Raw genomic sequence first — 22,789 nt, 5'->3', positions numbered from 1 at the left:
AGTTGGAAAACAAAGTTTTGACTTGGCGGAGTTGCCCGATTTGAGTAAAAAAATAACAAAACCTAGTTTCGTTAAGAGAGAGAGAAAAAAAAAAAAAAGAAAGAGATCAGACTCAGTCTGAGTTTGTCTAAGTCATGAATGCCTTGGTGTTTTTATTTTGCCGAGTCAAATGAAACTCGGATGAATCTGGTAAATTTCAAACCCTTCTCCTTCTCATAGAGGACTCAAAATGTCTGATAGTTTGCAAGAACAAGAGGAACCTATGAACCACAATGAAGAACCAACAACGATAACTTATAATCGAAGATAGCGAGGATTGATTGGACCAAACCTAACTTTGGAATTAAACATACCCTTATTGTTTGCCCAAAAGGAACACTCATTACTGTAGACGTTGAGATTTTGCCACCACCCTTGGCAATAATGACAACAGGACACAGATGGAAGGAGTCGTACACATGACCTTTAAAAAACCCCAAAAAACCCTTAAAAACCTATGAGAACTGCCAAAAGGCCCAAAAAGCCCATAAAAAGCCCAAAAACTGGATGTTGAAGGAGCATTTTGAGCACGGCGTTGTGGAATATTACACAACGCCGTGTAAAAGGACGAATCTATAGACATATGTCATGTAGATGATGTCATCCACGATGACGTGTGATTTTGCTCCATGGCGCAAGGACGAATCTATAGACATATGTCATGCAGATGATGTCATCCACGACGACGTGTGATTTTGCTCCATGGCACCGCGGATATGGGGTACACCCCTATAAATAGGGGGGTCCCCCATTCCCCAAAACAAGAAGAAATAGAGAGAGGAGAAGGTCCCATCCCCATTTTTTAGCATTTTTCTCCCTCTTTGAGCCTTTCTTGAGTGATTTTGAGAAAAGATCCTTCTCATCCATGGATAGATCCTTTGATTACCCCACTCAAAGGATGATCATCCCAATCCCGATTTCAGCCTCTGCTCCCAGCCGTTATTCTATCTATGTACGGATAACGAAAAATCCCCTTCACAGCCATCATTCTGTTTGAGGAGTCAGTGAAGATTCATCCATCTGTCTCCACCTGACCTGGGGACTATCGATAGTCAAGAATCTCAATATAGAGGTATAATTATTGCATTTTATATCGTCATAATGTAGTCTTTTTGGGTTTACTGCATCAGTGTATATAGTACGTGTAAATATTGATAGAACGCATGTTATGTAGTTATTTTGTGAATATGCCATGAGGAGAGAATATTTGATATTTAGCATCTAGGATAGAAAGACCGGTTTAACTAGGCAAGGTCGGGTGTTAATACCTTCTCATACTTGTAGCCTGACCCCTTACCCATTCTCTGACTAGACCATACGGAATCACGTGAATCTGTTCGATAACTCGGATGGAATCACAATCACTGGGTTCTAGGCCCTAACCTTAAGTGGTGACTCCATTTTTTTTTATGAAGCATGATCACAATCCCCCCACGATGATGTATCAAAATGATACTCCATAATCCATCAAAGACCATTTGCCGTCGTAAGGCCATGAAACCCTGACGGGAATGCCCCTCGAGCATTCCCGGTAGAACAATCAGGACTGCTGTACTTATAGTTACTGGTTACGGAGAGGACTTAGGGGAGGATCATCGAATGAGATTGAAAAATGACTTGACGAATTAAAGGGAGAGGATTTGGTATGCTGCCAACTTTCGATAAGTTAACTACATATACCAATCACAATGTTGGACACAAGATGGCAAGGGGGATCTTTTCCAAAAGGAGAGGAGAAAGGATGACACATGCTGGTACCCTGGTGGCATGCCTAACCTTTTCCTTTAAAAGAATAAGGCAAAAAGGGGGAGACAAGGAAGAAAAGATTAAGGAAATTCATTCCACTTCAATTACCTTCCCAAGTTTCAAGACACACAACAAATGCATGCCAACACATTTGACTGAAATCCATCCCTTTTTATAATTCGGATCTGCTTTCATTATTCCACACCCATTATCTCTTCGTTCATGTCTGCATTCCCTCATATCAATCACCAACACACATAGGGTTTCGATGGAAGAGAAGTCTTATAGAGAAGATTCGGGAATCATGTGTTCCATGGAGGTTCTCTCCCATGGCAAAAGTCATGGGATTTCTAACGAGAGTGATATGTACGTTTGTGATGGGTAGTGTGTGAAATGCATAGGTTGTTACATCCGTGCCCGGACCCTGACCCAAACTCCGAATGTAGGTTTGGAACCCGATGGATCCTGGGTCTTACCCACTAGCAACCTGTGGTGCACGGACCCGGTGCTCATTTTTAGGGGAAATCTCCGGTAATATCATACCTACCGATCCGGAGGCAACTACCAGACCTGTGTTGCTGTTCCATACACCAGTTGATGAGCAAACTAAGGTACAACCCCTGCTTAATCAAAACAGGAATAAATTCATTTTTAAATGTTTAAACAGGGTTTAATGGCCACAAATTGTACGAGGGCAATGCCCTAGGCATGGCACAGGCCTCAGTGGGACCCAAATGCAAAAACAGCAGGGTTTTATCTACTGGTCTATTGGATCAACCAGTTGGATCGACAAGTATTGTTGTACTGCACAGAATGCATCTCAGATGCGTGGGGCCCAGTGTCTCGCACACCGGATCACCTCCCCGTGCCTAGAATGACTTGTGGGGATGTTACCCTAACACTGTGATCATGTGGGACCCACTTTGAAGCTGTGTGCATTGAAGAATGAGTTTCAAGAATGTGTTTTTCATAAAAATAGTATTGGGCAAACAGGCCTTACTGGCTGGGCCTATATAAACAGATCTCCAGCCTAAAAAAAAAACCCTTCTATTCCTTTCGTTGGAGAGAAGGAAGAGAGAAAGAGAAAGAAGAAGAAGAAGAAGGAGGAAAGGCTTGGGACCCTTTTGAGCTTGGATCCTTCAAGGTAAACTCTAACCCAGCAACTCCATGCTGTTTACCTACCTTTTTCAAGGTAAACTCTAACCCAGAAATCGTAGTCTGTAGATCTTGTTGTACAACCATTTTTCCATAATTTCTATTAGGGGTGCAAGTTTGGCCCTGTCGGCCCGAACCCGCCTTGGCCCACCCTGAGCCCGAACAGGGCCTGGGCTACGATTTCTGGCCCTGAGGGCGGGTTAGGGTCAAAAATTCCTGACCCTGAGTCAGGGTCGGGTCGGGTCGGGTCAGGGTTGAGACCTAGGGTCGGCCCGACCCTGATTATAGCCCTGATTTGACCCTGGTTTTTTTTTGGACTTAAGCAAGTGAAGTCTTAAAACGAGTGAATCTCATTCCCTTAATCTCTTCGTTTCCCAATCTATTCGAACCCTAGCAGCCGCAGGCTGCCCCCAAACCCCAATCATCTTGTGATTCTTCTCCATCTCCGATCTACGACCGTCGGCGAATCTTCCTACAAGACTCAAAGCCTCAACTCTTCAACGGTGACGGCGACGGCGACGGCGACAACTCTTTTCCTCCTCTACTCCATCTCTGTTCGGTTGCAGCGGCGATGACCCAATTCCTCCTCTTCTTCTCCATCTCCGTTCAGTTGCAGCGACGACGACTCTGTTCCTCCTCTTCTTCTCCATCGCTGTTCGATTGTTGCGGCGACAGATTTGTTCCACCTCTTCTTCTGCATCTTTGTTGTAACTTGTAAGTTCACAACAACAAAAATAAAGATAAATTCACAGAACCAGAAACCACCACAACACAGCTCCACCGTCTATTCATCCCTCCCCTGTATTTATTGTCTGCTGTCTAGAGATCTCAATTCTCCCACAAGCCCTTACTTGGTTACTCTAGTTTGTTGTAGTTATCTTGGCCATGACTGGTTACTCAAGTAAGTTTTTAGATTATTTGTTTTTTTATTATCTTTTTAATATGAGATTAAGAGTCCTAAATTTGTTTCCCTACATTTTTCAGTGAGTGGCTTTTTCTCTTTTGAATTATCTTCCCTTGCTTCTACAATTTGATGACTGAATAGTCTTTAGAATCCTTAAAACGTTTCTTATTTTCCCCTCTTTGAACATGGGTTTTCCTCTTCTCCAATTCTTCTCTCCTTTTATCAGTGCTTTTGGTTTTTCTTTTTGTGTGACGTTGCTGTTTCTGTACAATTGTATATACTTGAAAATGGTTTTAATGGTGTTCTAGACTTATTTTTTCTGTAATTATTGATTAATTCTTTTTTTTTTTTTATTTCTCCATTCTTTAGATGGTAGGCTGAGCATGGTTTTGAGACTGTGAAGGAAGCTCTTGTGGTCAAAGTGAGAAACCCAACCAGTTGTTCATGGAAGCCATGTTTTTCCTTGACTCCTTCTTTGTGTTGGGTTTTGTTTCTTTAAAAAGCTCCAAAAATCAGTTCCTATACAGAGGAGATGGAGAACCCATGAGAAGAAAACATTTCTAGCTTAGCAAACAAAACAATTTATATGTCAAGCCTGTCAAGGTCAGGGTCAGGGTCAGGGTTCAGGGTCAATAGGCCAATCAGGGCGGGCTTGGGCTGGGCTTGGCCCGTTAGGGTCAGGGTCAGGGTCAAGGTTTTTAGGCCCTGAGTCAGGGTCAGGGCAGGTCTGGGCCTTGCTAAGGGGACTCAGGGTTGGGCTAGGGTTTTAAAAAGCCCGACCCAACCCGACCCTGTTGCAGCCCTAATTTCTATGATAGGAATCATGTCTTACTAGCCTTAGATACTAGGATTCTAACATGCATGCATGAATCTAGTAAGGTTGACCTGTTATCTACTTTTCTCATGATTTATACATGCTGTAACTGACATTAACAGCTTGGATAATTAATTCTCATGCCCATTGCTAGCTTTAAATGGTCCAAACAGGTGTAGGAGCCTCAATACCTAAATTCATGATGAATCCATGGCCTTGTTTCCTGAAACAGAGCTGTTACAGAACTGATAAAGACCACTCTATATGTTTAAAAACCTGTTGATCTTGTGTACAAGCCATGCATGCTTGCATAGGTATCCAAACCCCCAAAAACCCCATGCATGTTTGATTTTTCACCATACATATGTTGATTGTCATGCATGGAACCCTACTGTAACTTCTGATCATCCATACATGCTACTGATCCAAAGATCTAAGCCAAAATAGTGTTGGCTCTTAAGAATTTCGAGCTGTACTTGCACTGGTCCATTGCTACTGGTTCATTGGATGGACCAGTACCAATCGACCACTACCAGAGACCTTGTCCAATTTTAAGCCTGGTTAGCCCTTGGCCTATGAAACACTATAAAAGGCCTTTTGTGTTGGAACCCCAGCCATCCCAGTTCTATACCTTCTATTGGGAGCCAATTTGACATCCCGGGACAGGTCTCGGGCAACCAAACTCATATCTAGCATGGAACTATGACCCAAACCACTGTTAGAACTACCACAGTGCCATCTAAAACCCCTGGTGTGAACCCCTTCCGATTCTGTGTCTGAAACCCCTACTGGTCCATTGCTACTGGTCCATTGGATGGACCAGTACCAATCAACCACTGCAGGAAATTGAAGCCTATGTTGTCCTTGACCTACCCCAAGGTCTGAAACACCCTTTCCTGGGCCTTTGGGTATAAACCCTAACCTAAAGCTCATTAACTCAGCCTTGCGCCTACACTTGGAACTATGGGTTGATTGCCACTGGTCCATTGGATAGACCAGTCCAATGAACCAGTGTAAACCATTAATGAAGAACTTGACCCTAACCTCTGTAGTCACTTAGAACAGTACTTGGGCACCCTTTGGGTCTAAAACCATAAACCCCTATTGATTTTTGGCCACAGCAGCCTACTGGTCCATTGCCACTGGTCCGTTGAATAGACTAGTGCCAATCGACCACTGCTGCTGTCATGGCAGTTTTGAGTCCTGCTTTGGTCTGGAGGATTGACCAAGGTCACCCCTAGTTTCGTAGAGCAATTTAGTGTGTATTAATGTAATTTTCTAATTTATTTACCTAGGCTTTGATTGTTTGCCTGACGACGCACATCCAGGCACTTCTGCGGATCAGTAGTTTTCGGAACCAGTAGTGTACAATCAAGGTGAGTAGATATTGGATCATCCTTGTAGGTGTAACCTTGTGAACATATCAAAGATAACAAAATTTCTTTTATTATTAATATCTGTGTTATATTATTATTTATTTGCTTTTGGATGTTGGAATTACAAATGTAACTGTGAACTGTTAGATTAGATGCCGTAAAAGACGGCTTGGAAATGAAAGGTAGTCGTAGGCTGCGAGAGTACCGTACATTTCATACTGTAAATGAGGTTTGTGGTAGCCCGTAGAATGGGGTACGATTGACACTACTCAACTCATACTTATCATGTAGATCATTGAGCTAAGCGAACATACCCTTATGCTACAGCCCTTCCCAACAGGGGTGCATGTGTTGGGTAATCATGGCCTCCTGAACAGCCGAGGGCAGCAGAAGCCGGGTCAGGTTGACGTGGTTAACTTGGGGTCTGCCAAGGGAGGGAGTCGATGCTCCTGATCCCAGCGCGGGTTTCACCCGCAATGATTGAGATGGCAACCGAAGATCGATAAGGGAGCGACTGAGGTTGTTGCCCGAGTCATTGCAAGTAGCATATACCTAGTGACTTAGTTGTGATGCTAGGTGGACTAGAGTAATAAAATTGAACTCGGCATGTAGATTGATGATGATGATGGTTGTACCTGCTTGTGTGATTTGTTATTCATTTGCTGGGCTCGGTGGAGCTCATCCCTCGTGGATTGTTTCTTTTAGATGATTTTGCAAGTGGATATCTCCCTGAGTGGGAAGGTCATCTCGGACAGTTTGGTGATGATGTTTGTGGTCATTCTGATGTGGACCCCGATGGAGGTGACCCCTCTAATGCGGGTGCACAAAGTTAGGCTGGAGGAGCTTATCTGATGGCGGTTGTCTTCTCTTTCTGATGTTCATAAAACATTCTTTTTGTGGGTAGTCGATTGGCGCTTTTCTTTTGTATAGCCTACAGATGCAGCTTTTGTACATTTTGTTTTATGGTGCTGGGCTATGAAAAGGCCATGTCTGTAGTTGTTATGAGTTTCTGTGAGGTGATCCTCTGTTAAATAATGTAGTTATGGTAGTACTGTGGGTTGTGAGCTACTATCGAACAATGTACTTTTGGTAGCTCTCTTATGTATATATAGCACTTTAACTTCCGTCGCACTCTGTTTTCAATATTTTATTGTAAAGGTTATGTGTGTCTGTTGGGTGGTGTTTGCTTCTAGATCTTGGAGATTTGGCGAATGTGGTTTGACATCCGGGTCACCCGTCCGACCCGCCTAGGGGGTGGTTTGGGGTGTGACATAGGTAGTTACGGGTGAGTTGTAATAGTTCCTTATTTTTAGTTGTTTTTATTTAGAAGGATTAGTTAATAGATAGTTATTAGTGGTTAAGAAAAGTTATTGCCAACATGGGTTGATGGGTTAAGGAATTATAACCGTACAAGGTATGTAAGGCTATTTATAACTATTTATTGAGAAAGGAATCAAACTTTGGAAAATTTAAACTAATCTTGAGTTTATCTTGAGAGAGGTCAGCTACCTCCCAACAAGCTAGACGCCCGGCTTCGTTGTAAAGCCCCTCTATTTTCTCTCATATTTCTTCTCTCCCAACCTTAATTTCTTCTCTCCCTATTTTTTCTCTTCTTTTTCTTATTTTAATTTTCTAGGTTATCTTGCACGTAACAAATGGCATCAGAGCCAGACATGGTGGATGTTCACCCGCTTTGAGCAGACGTTCCCTCGCCTTGAGCAGTTGGTAGCTGGCTTCAATGGTCAAAATGAGTGTACTCGGATCGGACATTACATTCCGGATAAATTTGAACTTCCTCATTCCAATGGCATTAATGGTGAACCACAATCTCTTCCTGCAAATGTTCAAAGTGGTGACTCACTTGTAGCACCGGCATTTAAGGTGGCCCTTGGTGAAGCACGTACAAATGCTGATTTTGAGATTTCAAGACTTGGTGGATTATCAACATTTATTGGCAAGGAAGATGAGGGTGAATTCATGTTTTTCCTCCATTTTAGTGCACGTGTTTTTTCAAGAAAAATTCCAAGGGGAAGAGATAACTTTCCCATATGATCCAGGTCGTTTGTCCTTGAGGACAAGGACAACTTTTAAGGGGGGAGGAGTGATATGTATGTTTGTGATGGGTAGTGTGTGAAGTGCATAGGTAGTTACGGGTGAGTTGTAATAGTTCCTTATTTTTAGTTGTTTTTACTTAGAGGGATTTGTTCATGGATAGTTATTAGTGGTTAAGAGAAGTTGTTGCCAACATAGGTTGATGGGTTAAGGATTTGTAACCATACAAGATATGTAAGTCTATTTATAATTGTTTATTGAGAAGGGAAACAGACTTTGGAAATTTTAAACTAATCTTGAATTTATCTTGAACGAGGCCGGCTACCTACCAACAAGCCAAACACCCGGCTTCGTCCGTAAAGCCCCTCTATTTCCTCTCCTATTTCTTCTCTCCCACCCATAATTTCTATTTTTTTATTATTTTCTCTCTTTCTTTCCCTATTATTTCTCTTCTTTTTCTTATTTTAATTTTCTAGGTTATCTTTTTTCTTTTTATGGAAAGAAAAACTAATATTACTGAGAGAAAAGGCTTACAGAGTTATGGACAGACCATATATTCATATAATTGCAACATTTGAAAATTATACTAGTGAAGTTATTCGTTGCATCAACTAGATCAAAGTAATATTTGATTAAGTTCCAGGGGATGCGAGGGGGTAGGATGAAATAAGTCAAAGAGCTCCATGCTTGAACAGATGACTTCTTTAATTTTTAGGTTCCGTTGCTTTGCAAGTCTCCATCTTTGGACAATCCTAAAAAGCTCTGCTTCCTTTGCATCTGATGTAGACAATCTACCTGCATCTGTTATTACACCTTGGCCAGCTATCAAGTTGAAACAGTCCAACTGGATATTTGAAGGTCTGGTTCATAAATGCCTACGCAAATTAAGCCAAAAAATTATATATTCAGATTAGTAATTATTGGAGGAATATTTTGGGTGTGTGTGCTAGATCGTGAAGATGGGTTAGGCGATAAAGTGAGGGGAGGGTGAATATTCATATCATTAATCCATCCGAAAACCTCATTGAGAACCAACATCAGGTCAGCTTTGGAAGTCCCTAAAATAACCTTGTTTCTGGCATTCCAAATAAAATAACTAGTAATCATTAAAACAGAGAAAACCCAGGTCAAGGATTGTTTATTTAAAACTTGAGAAGAAAAGATTGAAACACAGAGATGTGTGAGAGAAGGGCCAGAGAGGTGCTCGATTCTTAATCCGATGGGGCCAGATGCCCAAATACGTTTAGTCCAATCACATGACAAGAGAAGGTGCCAGATTGATTCATCTTTAGATCCACATAATGCACATGTAGGTTCGATCGGCATCCATTTTGAGATAGTCACTCTGACAGGTAGTCCTGCATTCAAGACATGCCAAAAGAAGAGTTTAAATCTCGGGTGAATATTAATTTTCCAGAAAAAGTGCCACCATTTGGAAAACATGGGGCTGGAATTCTCTGGATTGGCCAAGGATTTGGCAGTGAGCTTGGTGGAAAACGTTCCCTTCTGATAAAGGGAACATCTCCAGTAATCCTCAAACTCTGAGATGTGTTTTCTATGAATATCCTTGATGGCCTAACTAGAGAAACAAGAAGAAAGGGTAGTAACATTCCATCTGTCATTGTGAATGAAATCACTAACATAATTAAAGCACAGATTAGGATTAGTGATTAAGGGTGAGGTGTTACTTATGTAGGCTGGAATCCAGGGATCATGCCAACAATAGGTTGATTTTCCATTACCCACATGCCTAATCATCATTTTTTTTCAATTCAGGAAGGACAGCAACAATGCTGTTCCAAGTCCATGACTCTCTTTTAGAAAGGGTTTTAGGATAAAAAATGGAAGTTCTAGGGAAGTATTTGGCCTTCAAAACCTTGGCCCAAATGGTGGAGGTTTCTGCGATGAGTCTCCAATCAAGTTTTAAGATGAGGGTCTTGTTATGATGGGAGGATTTCCTCAGGCCAAGTCCCCCATCAGAAGTTGGTCGACAAATTTTGTCCCACCCAATAAGATGATATTTCTTCCTTGCACTAGAGTCATTATTCCAGAAACTGAGATAAATAGAGTCTAGAGCTTTACAAGTTTTCTAGGTTATCTTGCACATAACACAATGGCATCACCTCTCCCAGCCATTAGTACTGCACGAGGTATCAACACCTCCTATGTCAAATTGTCAACCAACTGGTGAAAGTACATTTTGCCGACAAATTTTGACGCTATCAAAATGTAGCACCAAATGATGTAACAAAGGTAACGATGAGAGATATACTTATCTTTAGTAGAGTGACTACTTGAAATCTTGATAGACACCAATTCAACAAGATGCGAGAGAAGGTTGAGGCGTACCATTGGGCGTTTAAAAACTGTAAGTATCCAATACGACTTCATCCAGTGTACCACTCTTGTATTTCAACCATGGATCAAGAACTCGGTCGAAACCATCGAGATATCTCGGTTTCTCAGGTTTTCAAGACGAGTTAGGGGTGGCTTTTTAAAAGTGTAGGGTTTCGACCATGTATCGATGGTTTCGACCAAAACTACTTCGTTTCAGATGATTTTGGAAAAGATGAGTTCAGAGATCTGTATATAAGCTAAGAAGATGAAGGTAAGGGGAAGGATGAGTGAAAGGGTGATTTGGTGAAAACTTTTCGCCATGTGAAGATTATCTTCAAGGATTCCTTGTAGATGCCAATCAAACCCAGGAATTGGAGTTCCTCTGGTTCTCTATCCTTTGGCTTTAATTTCTCTGCTGGTTTTCGAGATTTCTCTTCTTCTTCTTTGCATACCCTTGCAATGAATCTGGTTTGTGCTCTACCAAATAAGCCCTCTTCAAGCGTGCGTTGTGAGCGAAGACTAAATATGAACTGATTCAGTGTTTTTGGTTGTAAGTTACGTAAAATGGTACCAGTAATATCTGGAAATGGATCGGATTCTAAGAGGGAATTTGGGCAATGTTGATGATGGCATAGTTGAAATTCTTGGAAAGATTAAGGGTTTTGTATGGAATGATGTGCCATTCTTTCTTCGTGGGCGGCATGACTGGTGGTAATGGCTGACTGAATCTTCCACAGACCACAGAAGAAGCTGAGAGGTGTTCGAGTCAAGTCAACATGCTCTTCTTTACGGAAACCAAGGTTTCCTCATGTACGGGAGAAAATACTAGATTTCGGCGAGTTTCGACCAAAACTCGGTTTCAGCCAGGTTGGATTGATGATGGCATAGTTGAAATACTTGGAAAGATTATGAAATGATGTGCCATTTTCGTGGGCGGCAAGACTGGTGGTAATGGTTGATTGAGTCTTCCACAGACCACAGAAGAAGCTGCTGAGAGGTATCTGAGTCAAGTCAACATGCTCTTCTTTGCCGAAACCAAGGTTTCCCCATGTATGGGAGAAAATACTAGGTTTCAGCAAGTTTTAACCAAAACTCAGTTTCAGCCAGGTTGAAACTTGGTCGAAACCCGGGTTCTTGATTCTTGATTTCAACAAGGACTATTTTATATCATCGAATTTGTTCTACATCATCAAGAATACATCACCAACTTGTTCTTTGCATAAGATACTATTCAAGATGAATACAATCTCTATTTCCTCCCTCCCCCCCCCCCCCCATTGTAACCAGCATTACCAAAATTCCATTGTTGACATGCCTACATAATGATTTCCTTTTTTGCCCTTTTACCAAAAATGGGGGGAACTAACTACCAGGTCGTTGCTCATCTTCTGGATGAGGTTCTCCCAATTGACTCTTTTAAACCTCTCTGGAAATTCACCCCAAATTTAAACTGTTCTTATGGAAGATCTTCAGGAATGGATTAGGAACAAGGTCAAACCTAGCGAAATTCATGCCCATCCCTGATCATTGTTTATTTTGCAAATCAAATTCAGAAACACCATGGCACCTTTTCCTTTCTTGTGATTTCTCCAAACACATCTGGTTGGCTGGACCATTGGGGCTCCGCACTGAAACTCTTAGGGCAGACTCTTTCATTGAACTTTTTCACTCTTTCATTACCAACCCACCCTGGCCATCGTTTGATTTAAAATTTGTTCTTTCCATCTTCTCTATCACTTGCTATTTCTTGTGGTTAGAAAGGAATCATTGTTGGGTGGAACAGTCCAATCCAAATCCAAAATCCATCATTAAAAATATCTATCATTGGATTACTGATCCTAGTCTCTACTTTACCCCCAATAACCAATTTCACTCCTATACCAAATCCCCTTTAGGCACCCTTAACCGCTGATATACTTAGCCTTATCCCAACTAATTCAGTAACCATAATTTATGATGGAAGTTACATTCAAGAAACTGGAGATGCAGAATGGGCAGCAGTCATTTTTATTAACAAACAATTTTTCTATGCTTGTGCTGGTTTTGGTCGTGCAGGATCAGCTCAAGAAACAGAAGCGTAAAGACTTCTAATCGGTCTTCAGCAACTTCGAGAAGAACATGGCACTACTCTCAACGTCTGGACTGATTGCAATAATTTGATACAGTGGCTCACTCCAAAAACTATGCAATGTCCGTGGGAAATTTTCACTATTTTGTGGGACATTAAAAACCTTTTGACTGTATTCCCTGATATATGTATTATTACGCAACATCGAGAGCTTGTTCAGTTGGCTAATGATTTAGCTATTAAGGCCAGATCAACTAGGACCAATATGTACTTATCTGATATTTCTCTTCTCTAATTGTTATAAGATTCTCTTTCTACCCAAAAAAAAAAAGAAGATACTATTCAAGATGCCTATTTCTTCCATTTCAGAACTACATTTCTAAAGATGAGTTAAGTCTAACACTGCCCCTGTTATATTCTATATGTTAACAACATTTAATTGCCATAGCTACCATGTTGAAGGTCAAGTCGAACCTAAATTATAGCAATGGTTTGGCTCCTCACCCCATTAGGTGTCCAATCTTACTTTGCCAAGCATCATGATAATGGTTAAAATCATATTCAAGAGAATGGAATCAAGGATTAGATTGGTTACCATTGAGTTTGATTCTCATCTACTCAGATGGTATCAATTGAAACACAAAAACTAGAGACGAAAAAAATACACAAAAATGAAGCTTTTGATTCAATAAACGTGGGGATTTTACTCCAAAGATAAGTTTTAGGATCGAGTTTTTCCTAAGCCACGGTGAAGAGGAATTTTTTGACTTTGACTTTCAGATGGACAGGAGAGGATATTACACAACAGATGAATGATATTATCATGGTATTATCGACTTCATCCACACATGGTAAAGAAAAACTTTTTCTTTGAGACTATGATTTGTTGTTAAGAAAAGAAAATAAATTTTTTTTTTTTTTCTTTCAATTTAAATAGAGAAATAAACACATAAATCAATCATTGTTTATTTTATATATGTTTTTTGTTTTTTGTTTTTTGTGACAACCAAACTTAGCCGAAGACAACAAATGGCAAAACTGCACAAGCATATATACCAAAGGGTATATATGTAATTACAGTAACATATGAGAACAGCCCACCGGCCACTCCCAAGAAATGATTAGTTCCACCCAAGGCACGAGTCACGAGACTCACGACACAATACGTGTGGGAGAGTGGGAGAGTGGGAGAGTGGGGGAGCACTTGTGACGCAAATGGATCGTCTTTTTCATTTACATGTGGCGCTTCATTACTGGATATTATCAAGCCTCCCAAAAATGCCGATAAAATTTTTTTATTTAATAAAAAGGGCGATAAAGTCATTAGCCACCCGAAATCTAAAAAAGGAAAGGCAAAAATTATTTTTTTTTGGTAGAAAAAGAGAAAGAAAACAAATAAAAAACAAAGGGAATGAGCAAGGGTGTTAAACCTTGCTTACAAAAAAAAAAATAAAGACGTTAACTGATTTGTGTGGGATTAAGAGCTTGTATAATAGGGGGTGGGAATTAGGGGATGGGGGGATAGGCCCCAAGGTGGTTTGAGTTCATGACCTCTTATTTGAGGAGTTGGTCTTTCACCAATTTAGCTGACCCCTTGAGGTGTGACGATAACTGATTTGATTTCAGTTGAAATGATTTGGTGCAAGAGTTATTAGGTAAAATCGAAATCGAATCATTTCAGATAGTAAAATTGAAATTGTTTATAATTGGTTTTATTTGTTGTTTTTTTTTTTTTTATTCAAATAGTTTTTTCTCTTTCTAATCTGTTTTTTATTAAAATACATATGAATTTAACATTAATAATTTAACTTACTATGTATATATTAATTGGTTTAAATAGTTCGATTCGATTTATTTAACTAAATTATTCTTAATTTTAAAAACAAAATCGAACCATTTATCAAAACGTTTTGCGGTCTCGGTTTCGAGATGACTTTGACACCACCCTTAGCGATGAGGCAATAAACATGCATTAATTATATATATATATATATATTAAAATGCAAATAATTAACATGACTAATACCTTCTAATACTTTGTATATTTTTTATTTTAATGTCAAAGGTAAGTATGAGAGTCAATTGTAATTGTAATATCAATTTCTAGAATGCCCGTACAAGTGGTAGAGAACCCATATTTAACATAAGAATGAAAGTTGTACTTCAGTTATTTATGGATTAAAAAAAAATAGCACTCCAATAATCAATCATTCCTATATTGCTATACATTCATTTGTGTGTAGGGCTGCAACAGGTCGGGTTGGGCCGGGCTTTGTAGAATTCTAACCCAACCCTAAGTCTCCTTAGCTGGGCCCAGGCCCAACCCGACCCTAACTCAGGGCTAGAAAAATTCAATCGTGACCCACCCTCAGAGTCGGGCCGGACTGACCCTAATTGACCCTGATCATGGGGAGGGGGAAAGAAATGCATGGGTTGGAATGGGTCAAGGAGAACATTATCAAGTTTACATAAAATAACACTATAATAAAATGTATTATATCACTTATTATCTTCATATATAATATATTATACAAAAAATGTGGGTGATGTTTAAAGTTTATAATGTATATATTATATCAATATATATTTTATTGTATTATAACTTAAATTAGGGTCAGGCCGGGCCGGGCCGAGCCAAGCTTAGCCCGAGGCCTCAATCCTAGCCCGACCCGACCCTAACTCAAGGCCAAAAATTTTCAATCCTGACCCACCCTCAGGGCCAAAAATCTCAGCCCAGATCCTGTTCAGACTCAGGGCGGACCAGGGCAAGTTCGGGTCGACAGGACTAAACTTGCACCCCTATTCGTACGTATGTCTAAAAATAGGTAAACTGCAACAACCATACATGACTTGTCTTGTGGGCGCCACTAAATTTGGGTGTCCCTATTTTATATAAGGAGGCTAAGGGGGTGTGAGAAGGGAGATCCTATACTTGTGTGGAGACATTTGCACAAGTACTACGACCCTTCAAAGGTGTTACATTTGTGGCACAATAGATGTAATTTAAACCCGTTTTGGATTAATGAAAAATACCCTACTGCATGTAAAGAGATGTTCTCGGTTAAATTTTGACTTGTCATTCCACATTACCTCAACAACCTGTTGCGGGAGACTTATGGGGTTATGGAGTAGGAATAGGGAGGATTTAAAATCCTAAAGACTCGTTTTTTTTTTATGTCCAACCGGTTCATCAACTGATACCAAGTGGACGATTCAGGCCGATCCCACCGATCTAAATCGGAATTGACTAGGGCTGATTCAGAACTCAGATATGTTTACTGAAACCTTGGTTGAGATAGAAATGGGTCAATCAATTTACATTTGGATTGATCAAAACGTTGGTATGATATGCGTCATTATACATATATTACATACTAATAACACTATTGATTCGAGAAAAAAAAAAATTACATTGCATGCAACCTTCCATATCCCATGATAAACTTTGATTAAGATGACCTAATTTTATGAATAGAAGAAATAAATGTCAAAAGTAAGATTGCTCATAAACTAAAATTTCTCTTTTTTTGATAGGTAGGCCCAAGTAGAGTTGAACTCGTGATTTCTTATCTTAATTGTGAAGCGGAGGACCTTGCCACTTGAGCTACCTCCTTGGGTTTATCCTTTTCCCTTTTCTTTATATACTTGTTTTAGTGCCAAAAATTCTTTTTCTTTTCCGCTTATCTTCTCTTTCAACGTCTTCACAGAAGACCTCAACTTTGATGAAACAATCACGAATTTTATGAAGGAGCTCTCTGTCATCCATGAAAGGAAAGTTAAGCAGGTATTTATAATTAATCTTGTTTCTCAGTTTGTACTTTCTCTAAATTGGTTAATAAACTTTGTTAGATCACCTCTTTAAATATAACTTTTTGTTTTATTGGGAGATGATAATAAGAGTGAATGATCTTTGTTGTAGAAAAAAAAAAAAATTTAATTATTAAAATGAAAATGGCAAAACACAAAATAAAATTTAGAAATGATGAGGAATCTATGAATGAAGAAGATGCATATGATAATTTGTTTTCTATAAAAAAAAATTGAAAGAATTACATACAAAGTTGTTTTTGGGTGTATAGGATTATTAGTTTTGGTTGTTGAATGGTGAATGCAATAGGATATTTGTAATATTCTGATTTTTTGTAAATAATATTTTTCTTATTAATAAGAGAGTTCATTGCCTTTCTGTACAAAGAATTGTTATCGGAAAATATTCATCAGCAAATATATTTGTTGGTAGAGTGTGTTTTGCATGTTTCATGTGTATCTAAGGCTCCATTTTTTTTTTAATTGAATATCTAAGGCTCCATTTGTTTACAAGGAAAATAAGTGAATTTTTCAAACCTAATAAAAAATTTGTAATCATTACCCTACATAAATATATTACTAACTCCAAATCATTTCATATTCACTTTATTTTACATCTAAATCTTTTGAATTTAAAAAGTAAAATAAATAATTATATTACTAACTCCAAATCATTCTATATTTGATTATAAAAATTCACTGTATTTTTCATCTAAATTCTTCCTTGAATCTAGTGGATCCCACATTTCCACCACTATATCAACCCAACCCTAATATTGAAGTTCTCCCTTAGGTGGGTTGATATAGTGGTGGGACCCATTATATCCTGTACTGGCCCCACCACATGGTGCGATCACAAAAACTCTGGCTAGGAGGGTGGCTTGGCATTGGCACATACGGTTGATGGCTTTGTTGGAGCCTTTACACGTGCTTTCATCGGCACATTCAGTACTCATTTTACACCTTAACATTCTCGTAGGAATTGAGTACTGGATTGTAGCAGGTGAAGACACATGTAAAAGGCTAAGTACACTTGGGACGGGGTTGCGCGTAGGGGTGTCAAATTTGGACTAGAAACGGTAATCGGACCAAAACCGTCCCGCTAGTAATCGAAACCGACCCACCCAATAGTTTATTGGTCCGGATCTGGTCTTAGTGATAAGTTATTGGTCCGAATCTGGTCTGGTCCCCGGAACCATTAAGGAACCGTTGGAACCAAAAGAAATGCATACACTTGAACTTGTCTTGCACCATTTTTTCTGTTTTAAAATATTAAAGATAATCTTTGCTATTTTAACATACAGTTAAAGTGACTTTTATTATACAGTTGTTGTCCAGTTGCTATTAGAACAGGACCCAAGACTAAGCAAGACACTTGTCCCCTCAAATTCTAGTATTCTACCCCTTTCATATATGTTGCACATAGAGGACACACACCAATAGTTAATGAATTGCTTTTGAAAGATTCTAGCTTGCTTGAGATTTCTATTTCCAATGGGGAAAATGATTTACATTTGGCTACTCAACAAGGGCATGTTTGGACTCGATTAGGAACTGAAACTGGACCACCCATTAGTTAATGGTCCTGGATCTCAGATTTGGAACCAGTGAGCTTATTGGTCCAAATCTGGTCTTGACACCTTAGAACCGAAAACTGCTAAAGAACCAAACTGATAGCCTAGAACCGGATCAATTGACACCCCTAATTGCATGCCGTGTGAGAAAATATTGCAAAAGCAACTAACAATTTCTACCTGATTACCTACTCCACGTATCTATCAAATGCAGGTGCAGAAAGCTAGAAATAAGGATGTCAAACGTATATTTTCGTATTCGATCGAAGTTCGTATTGGTTTAAGAAAATTCAAATCTTCCTGAAATTAATTGGATATAAATATGATAATCCCTCTATGGGATCGATTATTATCCGACTCGTTTAGCAATTCGAGGATAATAAAATATCTAAAATATATTTCTATGTCCCTATATCCTTTTAAGTTACTTTTATTGGATTTTGTTATCTTATTTTTATAATTTTATAAGTTAAGCTAATGTGATTCTTTTTTTAGATTTTCTGTTTGTTTATATATATTTATTTTATGCAATATGATACATGGAATCACATATCTATTAAAATAAATACAAGATAAAATTAAAAGTAAAAAAATCAAAGACTAAGAAGAGTAGAAGAAAGCAACTAGAAAGGGTAGTTGCTGAACATCAAGTCTCAACCGTTACTGGCTTACCCTCATCATAAAAACGATAAAGATGTCAACGGATAGTCGAAAATTCATATTCCATCTGTGTTCATATCCATTTAGGAGAATCCATACCTTACCAAAATAAATAAATAAAAATTTAGAAAAATCCATATAAAAAAATCACTATCCGAAAACTATCCAAATATTTCTGGATCCGTCTGAATATAATCGAATAAGAATAAAATAATGCCACTATCCAACCGGTTTCAATCGGTTTACATCCTTAGCCAGAAATAGACAAAAATGGTATTTCAATAAAACCAACTGTAACGTAAAGAACCTTGTAGTAAATGAACCGTAGAGATTCCATTCCCAAGCTAAGTTGGGTGCATGCGGCACGCATCAACGAAGCACCCTCGCTAGGGAAGGAATCTACAATGGAGAATAATTCTAAAACCGTTAGATTGGAATAATTATGTAGATATAATCCGATTGGAATCTCATCGATCATGTCCACTATTTAATGGGTATCAGATATAGTATCGGTCTCAACCGATATTAATACAAATCGGCCGTATCAGTCCGGATCGAACAGTTTTGCCTCTACTTTCATTACAAATCGATTTTTTTTTACGCTTTTACCCTTGATTCGATACTGATTCTTACAATCATGATTCCTGTCCTTGGTCGGCGGTGAGAAAAGAATCGCTTCTCGTATCAAATTGGTACCCTGTGGGCTGTGGGCGGTGGCCTACGCGTTTTGTCTCTCCCCATCATTCCTGCAAGAGGTTTACCAAAAAAAAAAAATAATTCCTTCAAAGGTTCTGATCTGTTTGAGTTTCTTCGACCAATCTTCGTGTTCTACTTTTTCTAATCTAATAGAAAGGTAAGGTTCGTGATTTTTGTCCTTTGAATCTTATCAGAATTTCAGATTCTTTCTAATTGCTTTTATGTTCATATAAAGTTATAATGGAAATCGTCTCTTCTGGTTTGCTTAATTTTTGTTGAAATTTCTTTTCCGTTTTCTCGATGTGGTTTGGTTTTACGAGTTTTGAATTGTTGCATTATTCTTCTGTAAAATGAATGAATTAATTCAATTTTCTTGTCTAGAATAGATATTCGCCCGAGGCAACAATTGTTCATATCAGTTTTGTTACTCTGCTGTTTTGAATTGGAATTTTTCTGGTTTGGGGTGGGTGTTTCTTTGTCCATCTGATCATTTTCTTGGTCGATAAAAAGCTCATTTTTCGCGTTTTTTTTTCTTCCTTCCGTGAGTTTAATTCAAATCCTGATATATTATCGTCCGAAATTGTAATCGGAATTGATTACTGTATCTTATTCTGAATGAAATCCTGCCCCCTTTTCCCTATTTCCTTTACTGTTTAGTTTTCTATATATTATTTTTATCAGTATGTTTCTTCTTGTTCTTAGATGCATATAAGTTTTCTTAGAGCCAAACCGAAATTTTTTTCATATTGTATTTAGGATTACAAATTATGGGCACGATCCTTTTATTTTATTTTTTCTCAGAAAAGGCTGTATTCTTGACTTGTTGGAAACTCTTCATTGTCAATTTTTTACAGTTCTATCCATTCAAATCTTGATATGCTTCTAGCTTAATCAATAATTTTGTTATGCATTTGATTCTACAATTTAGATGATCTGGTAGATGCTGACTTTGGAATGTTATTGTATTCCTCTCATTCTCCATTTTTTTCCTTTGAAATTTTTCATCACTCCTTTGTGGTTTCAATAATATTTGTTTCAGTTTCGATATTTACAATTGTAAGTATGCAGATTGACTTTAAAACCTTGACTATATAGTGCTGTTCTTATATGGTTATTCTAGTAAGCCTAAGATACGACTTTAACTTGGTTTCTTTTTCTTTACAGCATCCACTGGTTGAATAATTCAAATAAATATATCTGGGAATGCTGAAAGATGTGCTTGAGCGACAAGAATTCCTTCTCTGAAATCAATGAATTTGACACTGTACTTGAGCAACCCTTTTTCATCCTCGATGAGATTAGAAATATAACTTGCTTGCCTACCCAGGTCTGTGTTCAAATGTGCTGTGGGGCCACAAGCCATAGAAAGCCTGTTGTGTTACAACACGATCATTGTGAAGACGGTTGAGCTTCTTTTATCCTAGTAACTCCTGATTTGTGTGTATAGTGTGTAAGCAGGAGGGTTTAACTTACTACATTTTAGGGTTTGTAACTTGAAATGGAAAATAAAGGGAGTGTGTTGATGAAAAGGTATGAATTAGGGAGATTATTAGGGCAAGGCACATTTGCTAAGGTCTACCATGCTAGAAGCCTCAAGACTGGCCAGAGTGTGGCCATTAAGGTAATAGACAAGGAAAGAATCTTGAAGGTTGGGCTGGATGAACAGATCAAGCGAGAGATATCTGTAATGAGACTTGTTAAACACCCAAACATTGTGCAGCTTTATGAGGTTATGGCTAGCAAATCCAAGATTTACTTTGTCATAGAATATGCTAAAGGAGGTGAGCTCTTCAACAAGGTGGCCAAAGGGAAACTTAAGGAAGATGTTGCAAGGAAGTATTTTCAACAGCTGATTAGTGCCGTGGATTTTTGCCACAGCAGAGGTGTTTATCACCGGGATTTGAAACCTGAAAACCTACTTCTAGATGAAAATGAAAATTTGAAGGTTTCAGATTTTGGATTGAGTGCCCTTGCTGAATCCAAGCGTCAAGATGGGTTGCTCCATACTACTTGTGGGACACCTGCCTATGTTGCTCCGGAAGTAATCAACAGAAAAGGATATGACGGAGCTAAAGCTGACGTTTGGTCTTGTGGGGTCATCTTATATGTTCTGCTGGCTGGTTTTCTCCCTTTCCACGATTCAAATTTGATGGAGATGTATAGGAAGATTGGAAAAGGAGAGTTTAAATGCCCCAATTGGTTTCCTATGGAAGTACGCAGGCTGCTGTCCAAGATTTTGGATCCGAACCCAAATACTAGGATTTCTATCACAAAGATCAAGGACAACTCTTGGTTCAGAAAGGGTTTGACATCCATATCAACTACTGAAAGAGAAATTAAGGAACATGCTCCTATGGAAGCTGATTCACTTTTCAGCCCTTCTGAGAATAGCGCTGTTGCTGCCGAACCAAATCAAGAGCTGGTCAGACCTAATAATTTGAATGCTTTTGATATTATTTCTCTTTCAGCAGGATTTAACCTCTCTGGTTTGTTTGATGAAAACGTTCATAAGAGGGAGGCACGATTTACATCCAAGGAGCCTGTCTCAGCTATCATCTCTAAGCTGGTGGAAGTTGCGAGGTTACTGAAGTTGAAGGTGAAAAAGAAAAGTGGGGGTTTGTTGAAATTGGAGGGATCAAAGGAAGGGAGGAAAGGTGTTATTTCTATTGATGCAGAGATTTTTGAGGTTACTCCATCTTTCCATATGGTGGAAGTAAAGAAGTCAAGTGGAGATACGCCGGAGTACCAGCAGATACTAAGACAGGATATAAAGCCAGTTCTTAGTGACATTGTCTTGAATTGGCAAGGTGATCTGCCGCAGCGATAACAACAGCAGCTGCCATCTTGCTTGTATGGCCTTTCCTTAACCTCGTATTCCCGAGGACATTTTTTCAGCTTGGCAAGTGGTGTGAAGGAGCAGGAGCAGCAGCAGTTGCAGTGGCATTTTCTTGAGTGTGCTATTAAGCCACTCTTTTCTCCTTGGCCTTTCATAAACTTAGCAAAATATCTTCTCTTTGTATTGTACCTTCCTATAATCTGTTAATCCATGCTATTTGTACCTTTATCATAATCTGTTACTTGGTGACTCTTTTTGTGTAGTGGTGGTGTATCCGTGTTTGAGTATATATATATTGAAGTAGCATTATGTAAATTTTCTGTGTTTTGTTTCTTGTTTGTAAAGACCTTCATTAGTGTGATATTATATTACCTTTCATCATATTCTGTTGTGCTTTTCTTCCATAAGCTTGATTTATGTCCTGCTTTGGCTTTTAGCGTAAAATTTATCACATATGAGCTTGAACCCCCTCACAAATCACATCAGTACTTTCTCAGCCTTTTTTCTGGTCTGATGCAGGGCATTTGGGGCTGCTCCTATTAGTCCTAGCCCAGGCCCAATTAGATACTCCAAGGATTCCATCTAGGAGGCCCAAGCCCAAGCTCTACTAACCTTGCATTTAGTTTATTTATGTTTTATCTTTTATTTTTAGAGTTATTTGGCAGTTATTGCTATAGAAGTTGTTATTAGGGTTTTAGGGGGCAGTTATTGTTGTATAAGTAGTT

General features: G+C 38.9%; 1 protein-coding gene and 1 long non-coding RNA gene across 3 annotated transcripts; one reads left to right on the top strand and one right to left on the bottom strand.

The window, feature by feature from the left end:
* Positions 1-999: 999 nt before the first annotated feature.
* LOC122654430 lies at positions 1,000-20,473 on the bottom strand. The gene is made up of 3 exons (XR_006331911.1): positions 20,400-20,473; positions 12,288-12,298; positions 1,000-1,012 (listed from the first exon to the last, which is right to left on the bottom strand). It is a non-coding gene; the product is annotated as an uncharacterized LOC122654430 (long non-coding RNA).
* On the top strand, positions 19,308-22,390 carry LOC122654427 (CBL-interacting protein kinase 18-like). Of its 2 annotated transcripts, XM_043848509.1 has the most exons (3): positions 19,308-19,385; positions 20,393-22,075; positions 22,123-22,390. In XM_043848509.1, exon 2 carries the CDS (start codon positions 20,727-20,729, stop codon positions 22,053-22,055), a length of 1,329 nt encoding a protein of 442 aa, XP_043704444.1. In that variant the 5' UTR covers positions 19,308-19,385; positions 20,393-20,726; the 3' UTR covers positions 22,056-22,075; positions 22,123-22,390. The 2 variants fall into 2 exon arrangements, with proteins under 2 accessions (XP_043704444.1, XP_043704442.1); XM_043848507.1 differs by having other exon boundaries at positions 20,393-22,390.
* Positions 22,391-22,789: the final 399 nt, after the last annotated feature.

This window comes from Telopea speciosissima, chromosome 3 (assembly GCF_018873765.1).
Source record: "Telopea speciosissima isolate NSW1024214 ecotype Mountain lineage chromosome 3, Tspe_v1, whole genome shotgun sequence".
Classification (NCBI taxonomy): Eukaryota; Viridiplantae; Streptophyta; class Magnoliopsida; order Proteales; family Proteaceae; genus Telopea; species Telopea speciosissima.
This window is presented reverse-complemented; position numbering and strand designations above follow the sequence as displayed.